At 47.6% G+C, this 19,283-nt stretch overlaps 1 protein-coding gene across 4 annotated transcripts in view; it reads right to left on the minus strand.

Moving 5' to 3' along the window:
* LOC144155797 (transmembrane protein 163a-like) overlaps window positions 1-19,283 on the minus strand; it is a 133,529-nt gene that overhangs the window by 45,942 nt on the left and 68,304 nt on the right. For 3 of the 4 annotated variants that reach the window (XM_077687461.1, XM_077687460.1, XM_077687463.1), the window contains exon 2: window positions 7,065-7,216. In XM_077687461.1, the coding sequence (XP_077543587.1) occupies window positions 7,065-7,122 (58 nt within the window). In that variant the 5' untranslated portion in view covers window positions 7,123-7,216. Of the gene's footprint in view, window positions 1-7,064; window positions 7,217-7,626; window positions 7,747-19,283 lie in introns of those variants that run through there. The other variant, XM_077687464.1, reaches the window with a different exon arrangement.

The raw sequence follows: 19,283 nt of genomic DNA on the forward strand, positions 1-19,283 counted from the left end.
ACGATCGACAAATCCAGCACCGACTTCACGAAACAGTTGCAGATCCAAACGCGAAACTGTGCAAGCGATTAAAATGAGGACTATGTAGACTTCAAGGCGCCGACAGTGGTGCCACTTATTCATGATGCGCTTCTATGCCTTGGGTTCAAACTATTCACCTTAGGCCAGCTTGTACCATCTAGCAAATTGCCCGCGAAATACCGCACAGTGCACAGCGCCATCTTTGTATACCTCACTTCGAAACTAGAGGCGCGCGCGCGCGCCTATCCTTTGGGCTTTATTTCGCAGGCACGCGTTAGAAAGTCAGGAGGAGCCCGCGCTCTTTTTTTATCTCTCTCTCTCCTCTTGGTACCATTTGGTTCTTCTATTTAATTATCTCGAACACCGTTTCCGCGTGGCGTTGGCTTGAACTAGCGGTCAAGCCTGTTAGCGCGCGTCCCTTGGTGCGACTCCCGCCCTGTTGTCAGGGTTTTTTTAATTAGAATTAGTGCGCGGCAGGTATTGGCGCTGTCGTCACTTCCGCTGAAAAAGATCACGTGATTTCTTTTGAGGGCGCCTTTTGCGGACGCCCGCTGGGTGCGCGCCTTGGCCTACCAATAGCCAATAACGCGTTCGCATAAGAAAGTTGGAAGAAATGGCAGTGACCGCTAGTCAAAGGGACGTCATTCTTTCCCTACCAGACAGCGTGTAATGCCTCCGGCATTGTGCAGCTGCATTGTTCATGCGCCGCGCTGACAGAACCCGGCGTAGGAATGAGACAATAAAATTCGGGTGCAAAGAATGGACTTGGTATATAGGAACACTCGTAGGGGTTCTACGCCCTGCGATGACGATAACATGAAAACGTCCGAGGAAAATAAAAGAAGCTTACCCCACAGACGGGCAGAACGGCGTATGTTGACCATCGTGCTTACTACGACCTGTCCTCAAAACACAACTTAGACTGATTCAAAGATTCCGAATCGACACAGCAAAAAAACCTTGACTCCTGAGAATCCAAAACTCAGGCAGCATTGTTTAAACACTGCTTGACAAAGCACGTTTAGCACGAAATTGTCAACCGCCTCATTTGCACCAAGCGTATACATGCACCTGTGAAACGCCGCTTTTTAAAGCCTCCCATTGTTGTTGAGAAGTGCCGGCTGCGTTGCATGAACTGACTGCACGCCTTGTTCGAGCCAAGATCGCTGCCACGTACCCGACGAAGAGCAGCAAACATTGGAATGACAGAATTGGCGGATCCCACGCATATGTGGAAACCGAAGTGAAGCGAAGCTTTTAATGATGTTCACATCGTCATTAATTTCAGTATTCTGAACTGCAAATTGGAGTTCAAGTAGCACCGTTTATAATGATTGCACTGGCATCGTGGCAGAATTCGGTTGAGACGAAAGTGCCTGTCGACATTCCGTCACGCCAGTCGCTTCTGGGCGTAGTTCTCATAACGCTCGTCGTCTTTCATTGCCGGCACGAGTTGTCGCTGTGACAAGTCTTCCAGCCAGCAAACACTGCGTACATTTGCGGTCTGCGGTATACGTTTCGCAGACGTTCCTGTTCTGCAGCGGAATCCTTTCGCTTCTGGGTGTCCTGGACGCGGCGGGAACGTTTTCGAGCAATTTCGCTGGCGCGTGTTCACGCGATCCTTTTGCATACGTGGCCAGCACACTCTTCGGAAGCCAGCTCTAAGCGCACGGCAACGATGAAACTGTCAAAGCCTAGGCTCCGCCGTTCCGGCCGACGACAACGACGACGACGACGATGATGATGATGATGAGTAGCTATCCCTTTAAATTAGGTCGTCGGCTGTCAGCAACCGACTTGCCTGTTCTATTCCACTTATTTGCCCTGCTCTTAGCTAACCTAATAGATTTGCCTCCCATATCTCCCCCTCACCCCTGTTTCAAACTCTCATTACACCCCCCGCCCTTTTTTCCCCACGCTGTTCTAAATTCTCCTCCATTTGATTACTTTCCCTACGTACCCATCTCTTTCCTAATTTTCCTTCACCGCCATTCCAGCCGTCTCTTCGTCACCTCTATGACCCTGAAGTTGAGGCTATCTCTCACCCCCAAATCGCGGGGACCAGCGCCATCTGGCAGTTGTGTGAGAAACCCAGCGGTATAGGGTGCCCGGATGCCGGGGACAAGTTTTTAAATACCTCTTCATCTCACGCGCAGTTAAAAGGGTTAAAAGAGTGCTCCCGCCGGGCTCACTGTAATGGTTGACTACAATCCCTCGCATGCTGGTAGGTCTAGAAATTACGATTTCAAAAGTGCCAGGGCGCTATCAGCACAACCATTTCGGAGTAAGGTGTTTGAAGTGATAAAGAAAATATGCTCGAGAAAAATCAGTTGTTTGTCCCTTTAAGAACTTTCAGGGCGCTGAAATTCGACCCTCAAAGAGTTAATGACGAGACGCGATAACCGAGCAGGAGCGGACGTATATGCGCCACCCGGAACGGTAAAAGGCTCTCCCGGCGTCCTAGCGGTAGCCCAGTAGTTTCGTACATAGAGTTTCATACAATGAAAGTATGTTTGCGTACGCATTCTCCCCTGATGAAAGGCGACCTCAGGACCGCAGCGTCGCTCGGTAAACTCCACGTCACAAGGAAACTTTCCGCTCTCCCACCGCGACTACCATTCGTCATGACCCACCAACCAATTAAGATTATTGCATCAGGCCACCTACGATAGCTTTTCTGCGAAACGAACTTCTTAACACTACTGCGTTGAAACTGTTTACGTTGCGTAATCGAGCTCAAGCTAGCTTCAAACTACTGCCTATTGATTGATTGTGCAGTTTAACGCTCCGACGCAACGCAGGCGATGAGGCGCGCCGTAGTGGAGGGCTCCGGATTAATTTTGACCACCTGGGGATCTTTATAGTGCGCGGAAATATCGTATACACACGGGCGTTTTTGCTTTCCGCCTCCATCAGAAAAGCGGCCGCCGCGGCCAGGAATTGAACCGCGTCCTCGTGCTCAGGACTATACTGCCTTGTACGTAATAGGCTGGTTTGTCGGAAAAGATTAGCAAGCACCGACGCCCACCCCTTGTGATGTGAACGGAGACGCGTTGCAGAAATTCTAAAACGTTATGTTTCCAAAACGTTTAGTTTTTAAAAGCTTCTGACCGGGAACTTTTCCTGGAGAGAAAACACTTTAATGGGCTCTGGTCCGTTTGTGCGCATGCGGGTTTGATTAGCGGCCAATTGAAGAGATCTGGCGCCGAATATAAATATATAGTTCAGCACACTTGCGCTGATATTTGCCCCTCCCTTCCATGTACCGCAAGGCGCCGCGGGTAAATGAGGTGATGTGGCTGAAGAAGATGCAAGGCGTCTTTTGATTACGCACACTACACCCAATGGTAGGCCTTGTTACAGAGGTGGTAATCATGACCTCGCACCTCTCTAGAAGGACATGGAGTAACCTAAATGTCAAATACAGATTCTACCACGATCATGGCCACGCACAAGACCAAGCAGAGTCCAGTGTTTGACGGAATACCACCTGGTCAGGTCGGTGGTTGACTGGAACAAGACGAAATTTTTAAGCACCGAACACAATCTACACGGTGCCAACTTACAACTTGATGTCCAGAAAGGTTCCCTGTATGTAAATGTAACGAATTAAAGTGTATGAAATCTCGTGGTGTTCGACGCAGAAAATCAAGCTCTTTTCTAGACAGTGCTACTGAAGCAGTGCTCACGCATTATTTTTCTACAAATCATCTGGACTTCAATAATTTCGCGCGTCAGTTGGTTTCTGTGCTTGTGCACAATATATGCCTGGTACTTAATATTATAGAATTTTGAACCCCCGCCCCAACGACACCTGCAGACAGACTAACTTGTAAGGAAAATATCGCTATCATGGACCATTTACCTCGTGAAAGAAATTCTTTTCGTGCTGTATGGTACTACCATCGCTTTAAAGCTGCACAGCAGCAGACGTTGTCGCAAAACTAGAGCATTTGGATTTCTAGAGTGATAGCTGTTGCACTGGTATTCCAGAAAAAAAAATGTCAATCTTTTCTTTAAAAAAAACTTTCACCCATCATATTCTTCACGGCAGCGAAAAACGAAATTGTGGAAACAAAGTTGTCTGTTACGAAAGAGCGTTCTGTCACCCTTTTCAATTCCTTCTTCGCACGGGCTCAAATGCAACTTCAAAAGGACGCTGCGCGAATACGAGGTGATGTAAAAGGTAAAATCCCTCCCCGTGAGGTCATGGAAGCAGGATGACAACTTGGTACGCTCGAAAGTATTCACGCAGTGCGAAACAGACTCATTTGGTAGTAACCAGTCAGCGCCAAAGTAGAAAAAACTTTGCTCATCCTCCTCCACGCACACATACGTAATAAAAAAAATGCCGCTCCATAACCGCAGAGACCACCACACAAAAGCACGACCCGGCGCGCACTCCACGCCTCGGTGCCACAGCTGCCCCAACACGAGCACAACCCACGAGGTAGGAAACACGGCTGCTGCTTTCATAATTAAAGCAGCCTGAAACGCATGCCAGGTGCCATGGCCGCTGTGCGCCAACCTGGGGTTCTTTGTAATTTGTTTGCGATAATTCAGTTTAGGCACACCGCGCAGCTTTTAAAAATGAAACATTGAGAACCGCTGCTTCAACCCATTGCTTTTTTTTTATGACGATGGCGTTTAATTTGTTTTTTAATGTATTGGTAGAAAGTGCAAAGCAAGCCAAATTGGAGTAGCCGCAGGCCTTGCGGCTGCCTCTATTATATTTTACGCCATTGATTTGATTGTAGGGTTTAACACACCGACGCAACGCAGGTGATAAGGCGCGCCGTAGTGAAGGGCTCCGGCTTAATTTTGACCACCTGTGGATATTTATCGTGCGCCGAAATCTCGAACACACGGGCGTTTTTTGCTTTTCGCCTCCATCAGAAAAGCGGATATTTTACGCCAGAATTACTAACACGAATGCAAACCATGACAAATCCCTGCCCATCAGCCTCCATGTTTTGCATAAACATCCATCTTGGCCGCTGCCATACATGAAGGCCGGGAGGTCACGCCACGGCACTGTCAGGGCATGGCAACACTGTGGCGCTTTTAATTTATTGCACAAAAACAAACCACCAGGGGACCAACTCCCAGAACGAGTAACTAGAAGAATGCAGAGGCGAAACTAGATTTTAGAATACAGAATGCTCGTTTACAGTGACAGGACACTGGGCCATAGCCTAAAAAATATCCGGTGCGGACACGAGTTAATCATTGAAGAACGTTCGCAAACATACTTTTGAACCCAGCGTGCCAAGGTACGCACGCACCAATTCAACAGGAGACATCTTCGCAATTTACGGAGTGTAGTGGCGTTCCCACCTCGTAGGACTACGTTTACGTTGTCGGAACTTAGTGCGGCATTCCAAAGACGTCAACCAAAGTCCGGGAACACTCGCAATGTTGAGCCAATGAATGGCCCGCAGGCACCATGCGGCGCTATGTACCACCACGGCCGTGGTACCACTATGCAAAAGTTTCAAATCAGTGTATGCGCAATTCAGTATATTGCCAGTTTCTCGCGAAGAATGGCAGGAGACAGCGCACTCAAATAACTAGGTCCCATGATCCAGTTCACCACCTCAAACATTTTTCATGAAGCAAGCCGAGAAGATTACGCGAGGACCCTAGTAAGTGACTTACCCTAGTAAGTCACACTATCCCAAATGGAGAAAAAACATCACTCCTCAAATTTCAGCGTCGGCTTGCTCATGCGACTGAAAAACGGCTTCTGCTTCTAACAGAGGAATGTGTACACATCACCCAGTGCGCCCACTGGATCTGCCCGTAAGCCTAGAAAATATGCATGCGCTTTGCAAAGAAACCATTTGTGGAGGTACCAATGCTGTACTAATAAGCATACCCCCCCCCCCCCCACCTCCAATTCGCCCTCGTCTGAATTAACGCTTGTCACAGAAGGCGGCGTACATTCATAAATCAGGGATTAAGTCACACTAGACAGGAATGCACAAAAGCCTCTCGATGGAGCTATCAGGGGGTGCTCCCGGAGCGCAAATATCGCTGTACACAACGCGGTTGAATGGCATTCCTGTGTGGAATATTTTTCCCTTTCTTCATCAGAGGCATTTGCGGATGAGCAGACAGTAGTCTAGAACGCCACGCAATGACACGAAACCGCTCATGATTGAAAGCTACGTCCTTCCTACGTCCTATGGTGAATCTTTCGCTTCCATAACACTTAGGCAGGACTCATTGAGGACGAGCGCGTGCGTGTTCGTATGTTTGAATACGCCCATCACCCGGTTGTTTCCATAACCTTTGTTCTTCCCTAGAGGAATTTTCGGAATATTTTAGTTTTTTTTTTCCTTTGAGCCCCACCAAGTATTTTCCGATAATGCGCGGACCCCCTCTAACAATTGTGGCTAGAGTACAAAAAGAGATGTCCCACAATCGCCCCCCTACGCCCCGCCCCCCCTCTTCCGTGTTCTTTACACAAAAACCTCACACCACTACTGAATCTTACTGAGGGAAGCAAAGCCTAAATTTCACCACAGTTGTGAAGCCTACCACTACCCACGTGCAGAGAGAGCATTGAAAGGATTTAAAGACAAAGTCCTGTACTTTGTTTGACCACGTCCGTGGTCAAGCAAAATTCAGGATACCTGTTGGAGGTTAACGATGATATGAGGTGAACGAGGTAAACGGCTCCAACAAATAGTGTTAACTGTCAGGCAGCAATTTGAAGCGCAAAGATTTTAAGCTTCTTGTTAAAATCCCACCTGAGTTGCATTCTATTCCTTGTGAGTCCTGACGTTGGAGTTACTGGCACGATGCAATTCATTCTACCTCTCCCTCTCACTCGCCCCTCTCTTGCCCTCTGTCACACTTAAAGCAACTCGTTGCGTCCTATTGTCTTGAGCAACGAAAATCTTAAATGAAAAATCAAGTCTAACTTGCTTGCCACGATTACACGATGATAAACGTACGGCTGAAGTCGCGTTGTTGTCTCAAGAAAGAAGCGCTTAGTCATCGGCAATAAAATTTGTTGGAAAATGCCAGACACTCACCGTTTAGCACTCGTGTTTTGCCGCCGTTGCTTGTAGGGAGAAAACCATTCTTCTCCATGTCGCTGAGCTTGCGGAAACACGAAAACTTGCCTTCGCGAGCCGCAGCCCAGTCTTGCAGTACTCGGACGAGGCAAAGCTTGATGATGCTATGCCTGTAGAGAAAACGAATGGCCAGAAAGCAACCTTTACTACGAAAACGCGATAGTTCCCGTACAACCTGCCACCCGACATGCCTATTAGTAGAAGTTATTCATATCAGCGCACGAAGTATTTCTGATGCACGCATCCTGTCAACGAACCAAACTTGACGGTCACTGCTTTTACGACAACGAAAAGAGCTATAATTACTGCCTGGTTTGTGCGCTTGGGGTTTAAGTTTAGAACAAACTTTGAGCGAGCAAGAAAGAGTTGCGAATGAAGGCGCTGAGCAGAAAGGGGGAGAGCGCGTGCGTGGGCGAAGGAAGGAAACGTGCATCATCATGCAGCTTTCAGGAAAGTTGCCCCACAGTGTCGAAGGCCATCGTTCAGAGATTAAAAAGCCGACGCCCAATTAGCGACATACTTTTCCTATTGAGCGTTCCAGATAGCTGACAAAAGTAAGACATCGCCTATACCAAGGAGCACGGAACGCCGCTCAACGAGCTCTGCGTCTGGTCGGAGTCAGCGGGACCTTATCGCGGAAAATCCGTGAAATAAAACGGCGCAGGCCGGGCCATATAATGACGCCGACCGTCTGTGCACATCAGAGCGGCTGCGGCAAGCGATGAGTGCAAAACGCCGGACATAAAAACAACGAACAAAGCAAGAAACAGAGCGCCGGTCGCACCAGCTGCCGACCCCCGTGGATGCGGCAAACCATATCGCTTTGCGCCGCTCTCACGCGCCTGCATCCCTGTTTGGTGCGCAACTTTGCGGCGGCGAACAGACGACTCTTCGTGAGTCGGTGAAGCGCGGTTGCACAAAGACCGAAACACAGTTAATTGACAGGGGAAAAGGGGAGAGGGAAGAGCTCCTGATCATACAGGACAACGCTAAGAGGTTTGCCGACATGAATTCGCCGACATGTAGGGGGCTTCACCAATAAACTTTGGGTATGCGTTGGGAGTACACCGCATCGGTGCACCCGTCAGACGAAAATCAGGCGTTTTTCGCCTCGGTTGTTAAAACTATGGGAGCTTTTTAAGGCCATTTTTTTACCACGCACTCGAACTTTATTGGAGCTTCTCTTTAAAATCACACGCCTTTTTTTACAGCCAATGAATCTTTATATTGAAACAATATTCTGGTGAGGAAGGAGGGGCGAAGTTTGACGCCCCATAATAGGGGACGATGCAATAGCAGGCGCGAGTGAAAACGATTTTCTCCAGCTATAAAATAATCCATCACAATTTCCAAATTATTTACTGTAACAGCTATATGCTAGTAATTCTGAGCGCTGAGAAAACTGAGAAGATATATAATTGTCTGAGGCTATATCTGTCTGCCAGAGTATCAGTATATCAGGATTTCGACGGCAGGCATTCGACGGCGGGCATTGGACGCAGGCACACCACTGACACCACTGATAGAAGTTCCTCAAAAGTAAGTCCCTACCCTAGTGGCTGCGGGTTGACAGCACGTCAATTTTAATGGTATGGAGTCATTTATGCTTTATATGAGTAGTTTTTAACGTAAGCAGAGTTTTTAAAATTCATTTTGGTGAACACGTGGTGAGAGGTATCCATCGTCAGAGTAAGAAACTGAACCCAATGCGAAACGAACGAAAAAAAAAAAACTTACTGTACCACCTAGAGCAGCAAAGTGTTGGACGAAAAAATGAGGAACTTTATGCGCACAGGGTGCAAGTGAAAGCCCTGCCGCCGACCCCGTCTAGACAAATTGTTTTTAATGGCAGTGTATTCGAAAGTTCCACCCTTTGGTATTTCCCCAGTTTCTCCTGTTTATTGCACCCTGCTTGAATTACCCGAAATACTTCTGATGCTCTAGCATGTGGCACTCGTTTGCACTAAGCGAAGACGTTCGTTTTCCACAACTACTTGCAGCCTTGAAAGCATCCGCATTTCGAATGGGTTCAGACCTATTCGTGCGCATATTGCATCACTGCTTCTTTTCTAAATCAAATTACCATCACAAAGCACCTCATATCAGCTTATAAACATGATAACTGATAACATAGCCCGATCGCATTTGTCCCTTCCGCACCAAAAGAAGATAAATTTGAGTTCGCCCACGTCAGTCCAAACTGTCAAAACTATAAATAGCGACGCTCGCGTCCGACATGGAGCCGTGTTGATAAATTAATTTATTTCGAAAAGGGACGACTTGTTGGCTCCATATGGAGCGGAGCGGGAATGCGAGATGGGTAAGTTCTTCGCACTATGCTATCGTCGCAAGCATAATTTTACCCGGAGAAGAAAGTTATCCTTTGTCGTTTCCCCTCGTGATAACGACCCCCCCGTATATAGGGGGCACATTTTTTGTGTGTGTCTGCGTCTTTCTAACACACAAGCTCGGCACATTCCCAAATACGGTGCCATCACGGCGGGTCAGAAACTGCCGTCACACGAAACACACCAAGAGCTGTGTAGCAAGTTTCCACAGTAGCTCGTCTCCCCTTGGGGCGTTCGTACCTTTGTCATTTGTTTCCGATGTTCGCAATAGACGAGTGTCTTCATAGCTAACAGCTTGGCGCTCCTCGGGAAGCTTTCTGGCAGGGATCCGTTACTGGGAAAGTAAGGGCAGAGTCCTTCAAAACCATTGAAGGACTCTGGTAAGGGCTTATCGGCCGCCTTCTTATCTGTCGTAGTCGCACATTGTGCTATTTCTCTGGACGGTGTTCGAGAGAGCGGAGGGGAACTCCGCGCAATGCAAATAACAGCATATGTCTGGCGCACTCGCCAGCTCGTGCTGCCTCGTTCCCCCGAACGTTTGGGTACCTCAGCGCCAATCTGATTCGGGCCTTTTGGTGTTCAATGGTTGCCGTCACAGATGACATTTAGTGGTACCCAATACAGCTGCTTCATGAATTGGTCAGACTGCTTCCGTGCTGTGTGGTTAGATATTCCCCCAGGGTCCACTGGTTCTGAGGCGTTGGAGCTCTAGTCTGATCCTGACTGCGGGGAGTTCCAGCGCTGATGTGACTTCGTCTACAGCTGGCATCCTTTCTGACACACGTTAACCAGAAGTGTGGCTAAGTTCCACGGGGCGTCCGGGAAAACGCGTATCTCTTACGCTTCGGGCACCGCTGAGCAATAGATGGGCCATGTCGGCAAATATTTTCGTCGTCGATCCGCGGACAGAGAATGGAGGACAGAGAGCGACAGAGCGTGTGTAGAACGGGGCGACGTCAGCCGAGCCGGCGGCGGCGTCATGGACTACGGTGACGCTGCGTTCGCATCGCTGCTTAGGTCAAGGGAGCGGTCCTGCAGTTCAGCGCGGCTAGTCCTCTGCGCTTGACGCCCGTCCCACGGCTTCTCGACATGTCCCGCCGCCGCTCGCAAGCGTTGTGAAATGGAGGCTGCTGCGGGGGCAGGGTTGAGGAATCAGAAAACCAGGATCGAATAGGAAAAAAACAGTGACGAAATTTCGATACTGGTGGACAACAAAATGAGTGAGAGACAGCCAATGCCGCTGCTTAAGCGAGCTAAAGTGAACACTGAGGCGGCTTGAACGCAAAGCGCGGTTGACACGGTGTGCGAGTACGCCTTAAGCTGGAGCAAGGTGTACGCATCGGGCGAAGCTTCGAGTGTGTGAGTGAGAGCGAATGATCACGCATTCTTAAAAACCCAACAATGGATCGCCCATTTTTTTCCTGTATTGTATCTTGCACTGTTTCTTGTACTGCACTGTATCCTGCATCTTCGTATCTCCCCTAGTGCGCGCGAGCGCACTCACATGAAACAGCGCCAAATATGAACTGCTATTAGGTCGTCCTCAGTACAATAACAATGAAAAGCGGACGAGTTGGTGGCAATTCATGACTAACTTAAGCGCACAAAAAACGAGGACTGAACGAAAAGGATTGCGCTGGTCTTCGTGTCTTTTTCGTTCAGTCCTCGTTTTTTGTGCACTCAACTTACCCATGAATCGTCCTCAGTGCAAAAAAATCGACCCATCCAGTACCACGTACACTTTACCAAGCATTTGATTCCATGAGGACGAGCACCAGAAATGCTTAGAAGAGGTAAATGGAGAGGTCTGGGAAACACTCTTTGGAACGGGCCCAGTTGCCTGTCGGACCAGTTTGCGCAGCCTGGGCGCTCTGCATGTATACCTCTAAACATATATGCACAATGGGCACACATATGCAATGAATCCTGAAGAGGTATCCCCCAATGGACAGAGCTTGCTACTTCAGATGCGTTCAAGAATAATAAACAAATGAATAATGTACAAATAACGTGAATCGAAACGAAAAAGGCAAATACACTTTATACTTTTTGGGCATGCACCAACAGCGGCCGAAGCCGAATAAATGACTGGTTCCGGGCAAAAAACAGTTGGAAGTCACGCACTGTGTTTTACTTCTGTGACGAAATACGTCACGGAAATCTGGCCCCGAAGTGAGAGTTTGCGTGCAAAGAATCCAGAAACTGCCACAGCTGTTTTTTTTTTTATTAACTTTCTAAATAATGCTCATCATAATTTCAAACTTATTTACGAAAATAAAAAGACCGAGTTCAACGAAGGGCAGCTTGCATTCCTTCGTGCCCAGTTCATAACACGAGACACAGGCGGGCACAACACAAGCACAACATGGTGCTTGTGCCGTGCCCCTTTCTTTCGTCCCGTCCGTTTGAGCGCTGTTTAAGACCAGCTGCCTGTTGCTGTTGCGGTGCCTTGGCGTGTACGGGGAAGCGAAATAGCGCTCCGTGCGCCTCACGTCAGCCGCATGAGCTGCGTTTAAACCGCAGACCAAGACATCAGGCTCTACGGCTATTATTGCTTCAATTTACCTGTTTGAGTTCGAAGAGCGAACAATTTACGGTGTGACTGCTGATTGACCGGTTGGAATCTGCTTTCGCAATGCCGTCTATATAGTGTCAGCAAATTTGCTTTGTCGCGAAGCCAACCTTACAGCGTGCATTACGACTCAGCCAATTTTCTCGCGAAGGTTAAATTTAAGCAAAGACAACCGTGCCCGCTGATACAAATGATACGCAACCTCCATGCCGCTTTCCATGCGCTGTAACCGACATGGCTCTGTCTGTAACGTTACCCCATGCGAGACACCATACATGGCCCATAGATTTCAGCCAGGTGTGTCATCGAGTCACCGCATATCGGATAGAGGCCAGCCGCCGCAAGACCGCTGCGAGGTCACAACGTCATGACCGGAAGTGACATCAGTGGCGTCAGGACTCGTACTGACGTTAGCTCAGATTATGAGTTACCTCCACTTTTGGGGACGTCGTCACTTAAGATGACACCAGTGCAGTTCAGGAAAGTGAAAAAGATAGAACTGCACATACTAGTAAAAAAGACGTCGCACGCCGTGTGGCGGAGTTTGTTGGAGCTGGGCTACGAGCAGGCCACTTTTAGTACGCAGCGTGACTCAAAATGTTGAGCACAGCATACACCCTGAAGAGCAACCACCATGCTCCGCACACCGCCGTAACATTTGTCGATCAACAACTCAATTTCTTGCCCAGATTATTCCACGAAGAACTAACTTCTCCTTCCAGTGAAACTAAGAACTGAACCACGGGAGTTTAAACGTGAAATACTCTTTCACGTTTAATTTCCGGGGTTCAATTCAAGTTTGTCTGGAAAGACACCCCTAGGATCGCGACTAAAACATCACGATTTAATATAACGAGATAGGAGCAGTTACTGGCGCAATAAATCAAAGTCGTTTCTCTTACCTCATTCATTACTTCATCAAACACCACACAGCATCGCTGGACAATCGCTTTAAAAAAAATAGAAAAAGAAACTGGATTTCTCTTTCAGCACACCAGGAGCTCCAACAAAAAAAACTCAACAGTATTATTATCCAGGGTATTCGTATAGGATATTCGTACAGGATTCGTAGAGTAGGAGGTATTCGATAAGAATACACTAAAGCGTGCTCGCCTGACGGATAGGCGGAGTTAGTGCGCAGAAACGTATGCTCAAAATGTTTTAAGGTAATCTACACTCCTGTAAGCTACGGTACTATTATACTGAGCTGATTTTTAGAGCGGAACGTACACTAAAGCATTTATAAGGCGCACGGGTGTAGTACATGTGCTTTCCAGAACAGCGCACGAAAGTACGAAATAGTGCCACACAGCTAAGATCCTGGACACAACGCGAGAGGGCATAGAGCTCGGTGTACTATTCTTCCCCATTCCATCCGACGGGTCATGCAATATGTGCTAAGCCCTTCGATCACGTGAATGTTTAGTTTTGGAACCAACTTTGTAGGATTCCCCCAGATGGGTTCACGAAACTCGTATTAGTTATTGACAGGTAGTTGACTGTTTAGGCGGACTCCTGGTTATAGAGCAATGCTTCTGCTTTTGGAGAAAACACATGCTTTTTGACAGGGCTAACCTAAATTCATTCTCATCTGGCCATTTTGAATGCTCATTCACAGAGCTAGATTAGTTCTTTACAAAAAAAGATGTATTTGAATTATATTTGAAAATCGGCACACGTAGAATAAGGCATGGTCTGGGGAGCTTTCGTGCGAAAGGAGTTCATTTTACGATTGAAAACTGTGCAGCTTAGAACACGTCCCTGCGGCACGGTCTCTTGAGCAGAAGCATTCAACAGAGTGCTACCTATCCTTACCCAACACCGCGCGATTGGAGAGATAGCCTTCGATTGGTTTCAACATAATCCTGCTTCGCCAATGGCGAAAAAGTCTAATGCATTATTCTTCAGTTAATATTTTCCAACGTCTTGCAGAGACGGCTCGTCAGTGCTATAGGTTTGTATATTATAGCTACACACAACACCTGGTTTTTTTTATTTACCTATGATATTTGAACAATGGATTCTTTCAATCTAGGGAGAATGTATCCATAGTTCTATTGTCTATTAAATAAAAATACTCCGATAACGTCTGTTCTTGGGTGCAGGTTCTTGATCATTTCATCATTAATATCTGACTCCGTCGCTGCTTTATCAAGAGTGTTCAGGCAAGTTTTGAACTCAGCAGCCAAAAATTCTTAACTAAATTCAGAAATCAAGGCCGTTGGGCTAAATATAAATATAAATAAATCTAAAGTAAAGATGAATAAACATGCAGAAAGCACCCTGTTCAGCATATGTAACGAAACGCTAGAACAGGTAGAAGGCTATAACTACCTCGGTCAGGACGTCTGTGCTGATCCCAACCACGAGAACGAAATCCGGCGCAGAATTGGCATGGGCTGTGGTGCACTCGGCAATCACTCCCAGAAAATGAACAGTAAGCTACCTCTATCCCTAAAAATAAATATGCAACCAATGCGTCTTTGCAGTGACGACAAACTTGGCGCCTTACTAAACAATTGAAAGCAAACTTAGGTCGGCTCAGCGGGCCATGGAACGAAAAATGACAGGAGCAACACTTAAAGACAGGAAACGATATTCCTGGATCATAGAACAAAGAGTAGAAGATATAGTTCAAATAAAGAGAAAGAAATGAACTTGGGCTGAACACGTGGTTAGGCGAAATGGCAACCGGTGGACTACCAGGGTGACAGAGTGGACAAAGAGAGACGGGTACAGAAGAATTGGGAAGGCCGATTACTCGATGGAGAGACAAAATAAGCAATTTTGCAGGCAAAGAATGGACTCGAGTGGCGCGAGACAGGAGCGGTTAGAGGTCGATGGCGGAGGACTTCGCCCTGCAGTGGACCTAGCGGGCGGTTGATGGTGATGAGCAGCAAAATCACTTATATGGCACACCTTAGCCACTCAGCCACCATTGCGGGAGAGCAAATGTGCGCTGATATTGAATATGTTGATACTTTATCAGGTGTTACGTCCCGCCATCATCACTGTCTGGTATATCTGTGCACCATTGGGCTCTTTCCAACATCTCGGCTATTTTTTTCGTAGAACGTTGTTCTAGGAGACTGCTTAGTGCATGTACACAAAATAGAAACAGCTCAAAGACGGGTGGACGTAGATCGCTGAGTGGGTCGACGTAATGGCAAAACGTGCGGGCTTGCGCGAAAGCGGACCACCTGCCGATCACATGCCTAAAAGGAAAAAAAGTGAAGCATAGTCCTTAACGCAATACAATGTAACTTTGTCGTTATGAATATACACATAAGAAAAAAGAACGAATGTAACCTACAAAACCTGAATCCTACAACCTTTAGCAGAAGTCACAAACCTGCAGGTAACATTTTACGCTTTCAACTTGAGATGCGAAATAATCTTAAAACGTTCACCATGAGTAAAAGCTACCGTGCTAAGACCGTACCAGTGCCCTTACTCTGGCGAGTCCGTAATGTACGCCTGATAAAGAGGCGGTGATAATATCGTGTAGACGTTTAGTTTAGTACCCGCCGCGGTGGCTCAGTGGCTGTTGTGCTGCTGAGCACGAGGACGCGGGCTCGATTCCCGGCCGCGGCGACCGCTTTCTGATGGAGGCGAATAGCAAAAACGCCCGCGTGCTCGAGATTTCGGCGCACGTTAAAGATCCCCAGGTGTTCAAAAATAATCCGGAGCCCTCCACTACGGCGCGCCCCATCGCCTGAGCAGCATCGGCGCGTTAAACCCCACAATCAGTTTAGTACCCATGGCAGGGCACGTTTTGTTGAAGCGATCCACGTGTTCCTCCACATCAGCCCCATCCAATGTGCTGCTTCATGGGGTATATCTGTGGTGCTTCATGGGGTATATACGCCATCCGAAGCGGCTCGTCTATACAAGCCACTTACAAAATGAGTATCCCCTATTATATGCACTACCTACGGACCACCTCTAGTAGTTGGGACATTCGTGTGCTCAACTGCTTGTCCTCCGGATTCTCGAATCATGCTCTGTGCACGGGCGCATTCAACCGACGTCGTGCTCCCAAGGACGTATAGTAAGGCTCGCTTTAACGCGCATGCGTGTCCAGTAATGGTACCGTGAGCAACGCCTAAATCGAATGGACTGTCGTTAGTACGCGATCAGGTTTGTTTCAACAAGCTATTGATCCCCTCGGAGTTCAAGTTAACGAGATTCGGCTGTACGGGACGGAAACCTGATGTGCATGTACTAAAGCAGCTACGCATAAGGCAGTAACGCTGCAGATACAAGTTGCGCAAATTTCATCGAACATTATTCAATGCAAGACAAAAGTTCACAAGCCATCCGTTTCTTTGTTTGTTTTTTGCCTTCCCAAGCAAATGTGCCTAAAACGGCGTGGCCATTAGTGCGCGATGCGCCGGTTGCATAAACTTTCGACTGCGACGCAGCTCGTGCATTCGTAGCCCTGGCGTGACAACAGGTCATCACAAATCGAGTACAGCGGAAGCGCCATTCATAAATCACGACGGGTGCTCTCTGCCGCCGCCGCCGCCGCTGGTGGCCGCCAACGGAGGCCGGCACGCGCGCATCGGCGCTTGCTGAGGCGCCAGGTTGCAGAACACCTTGTGCCCCCAGGCCCAATAGGCGCCGACGCACAAACGCCCCACCTGAAGCTGTTGATGCCTGTCCGCTGGCCTCACGGAGGCAAAAGTTATGAAAACGCTTCAATGAGATAAATGACGGCCATATGTAACTTCTGGTTAGTGCTAGAGGTTTCTGATGCAAGGTCGACAGTAGTCAAACAGCGCCATTTTTGTGATGTTAGGTCAGCCTCGAATGAAAATAAGGGGGTGGCACGTAAGGGATGAAACTGAAAGGGATTCATGGGTGTATAAGGCCTTGACTGAAAAAGTGCAGCTGGGGATGGTATATGATAATGATGGGGAAGGAGGGAAAGTGTTGTAATTTGGGGGGTACGAAACGGTTTGACATGGGATAGGTGGTAAAAAAAACGCGTTGAAGTGAAAACAGGTGCGTCGGCAAGGAAGTGCCTGGAAGTCGCTGAACGTGAGATGTTTGGAGTTGTAGAAAATATTTGCATTTCTCTGTCGTGTTCTGTGCTTTGGACCAAGACGTGAAGGACGGAAATACCTCCTCCACATCTTGTGTAGATTTGTCTCTGTGTGCCCTTTAAGAGGTATGAGCATGCCCCGTCTTATTCCAAATCTGTGAAAAACGTAACTTCCATGAACCTATTTCGTTTTCTGTTTGTTTTTGTCTCACGACTCCTGCTTTCAACTATCCCCTTCTTGGTACCAGTGCTTGGGAAGCTTAGTTTTAATAAGTTGTCCGAGATCACAATAACGAACACAAGTTATGTGCACAGAGTTTCGCAGGGCAGCAGCAGCAGCTGCATCGTGGTTACAACGTTAGGGGACTTGTGTAAATGACTGCTCTGGCTGTTCAGTTCCTGTTTCATGTTGAGCATCCAGGCTGATGACAAGCGCTTCTCCTGTAAATATGTTCGCTTTGGGATGCCATGTTTTTGAAGTCGAGCGGCGCATAATACCGCGGAAGATGAAAATGCGGGGAGCTTGAGGAGCAAGCCTAGACTGGGGATGTCATTTATGCAGGTGCTTGAAGGATGTGGTGTGACTGATGTCTTCCCTGCATACATTGAAACTATGCAGGCAAGCTGGCTTTGCAGCGACCACCACGCCGTACGCACCACAGACAATTGGACTTGTTCGAAAAGCACCCGTCGCCAATCTCGGACCCAGTGATACAGAGTCAAACATTTTTTGAGCTTCATCTGGTGCGGATTGAAAAGTTACAGTTCTGTAGTTTAGTCAACTCACGACCTAATATGGTACTAACTTTTAGTGGGAAGACCTTGTCGCATCACATGATTTCCATGGGAGAATTTTACGAATTTTAATGTGCGGTGTAAAAGCTAATCGTTCATCGAGTAGCACTGTAACCCAAAAATTGTTCTGTTTTTTTTTTTTTTTTTCACTGGGATAATTTTCCCGCCGACTGCCCCAGACTGATCTGGACAGATGAGTCTATGTTTAGAAAACAAAACTCATGTTGTTCTTTTACCATTAACCTTAAACAATTTTTATTTGCCCAACAAGAAAGCTCGTCTCAACCACGTTGACCTTCCACTCGCAAATGGACAAATTACTAGGCTTAACTTATACAAAAGCCGTCAGCGTAGGCTGTGTGGAAATGGGAACAAAGTAACACGTTTATTTATGAACTGGTGACAAAGTTTGCAACTTAAAAAATCTTCATGAGCGACGCCGTTTTTCTTGAGTATGCTCTCTAGAGATCATACACCAGCTGAATAATGAGTGTTCTGCGGGTAAGATAATTTTGGATGGTACACAGGATATTTCCGACGATTCTTAAAGAGCTAAGGTCGAACAAACGAAGCTGGGTCGCTTTCGCCAAATCAAAAAATTAAAGCCGTTCCACTCAATGTGAAAGCTGTCGGAAGTGCCGAGCAGTGATTCGTCATAATGGGCCACACCGCCGTTGTCCGCTCACTGCTGCCACCCAATGCATTTCAAATATCCCGCCTTCGCAGTGGTCGCGTGCCCCCAACCTGAAATTGCGCCAGAGGGAGTTCTGTTCTTGCGCTTGCTTTAATTTCGTATGCCGTAGCAGTTTTGCGTCATTTCGAACGCACAATTTTTTTCTTGAGCGGATGGAGCTTTTCTGCGTCATTTTGAACGCGCCATTTCTTTCTTTCGCGGCCGCTTTTTTCGCTTATTATCGTAAAAACCAACCGAACGAGCGTCTCTAACTAAACGAACGCGGGGCTGCCGGTTACTTAGATTTTGCCTGAAATGTACCTGCAGTTTTCTTTACGCTAAACAACGGGGAGATGTATGACAAGCGCCAGCAGTTCACGAGGTTTGAACGGTTATGACTATTTAAACCACGTGGTTTTCGAAGCGTTAGCGCGACTCCCTGACGCCGGTACAGAAAGCTCTACTTGGGTCCGTTTTCTGGCTGCGCCACCTGATTCCGGCAGCCGCATCGACCGTTAGCGAGCTAGACGACAAGGCGGGCCCATAAAGTGCTCTGCACTTAAAAGGCAGGCAGGCAGTGTTGCTTATGCACAAATACAACCCTGAAATGAGATTCGAAGGAAATGGGGCAATCATTGATTGAAGGACCCGCCCGAAAACCTCCTTTAGGGTTGTCCACAATTTTCTCTAAAATCTTGCCGACAGACAGCTCGCAAGCGTGGTTGGCCCATAGCTGCTGGCT

The sequence above is a fragment of the Haemaphysalis longicornis genome, unplaced genomic scaffold, assembly GCF_048455015.1.
Source record: "Haemaphysalis longicornis isolate Haplotype H1 unplaced genomic scaffold, Haemaphysalis longicornis Haplotype H1 scaffold_1, whole genome shotgun sequence".
In the NCBI taxonomy this organism is placed as follows: domain Eukaryota; kingdom Metazoa; phylum Arthropoda; class Arachnida; order Ixodida; family Ixodidae; genus Haemaphysalis; species Haemaphysalis longicornis.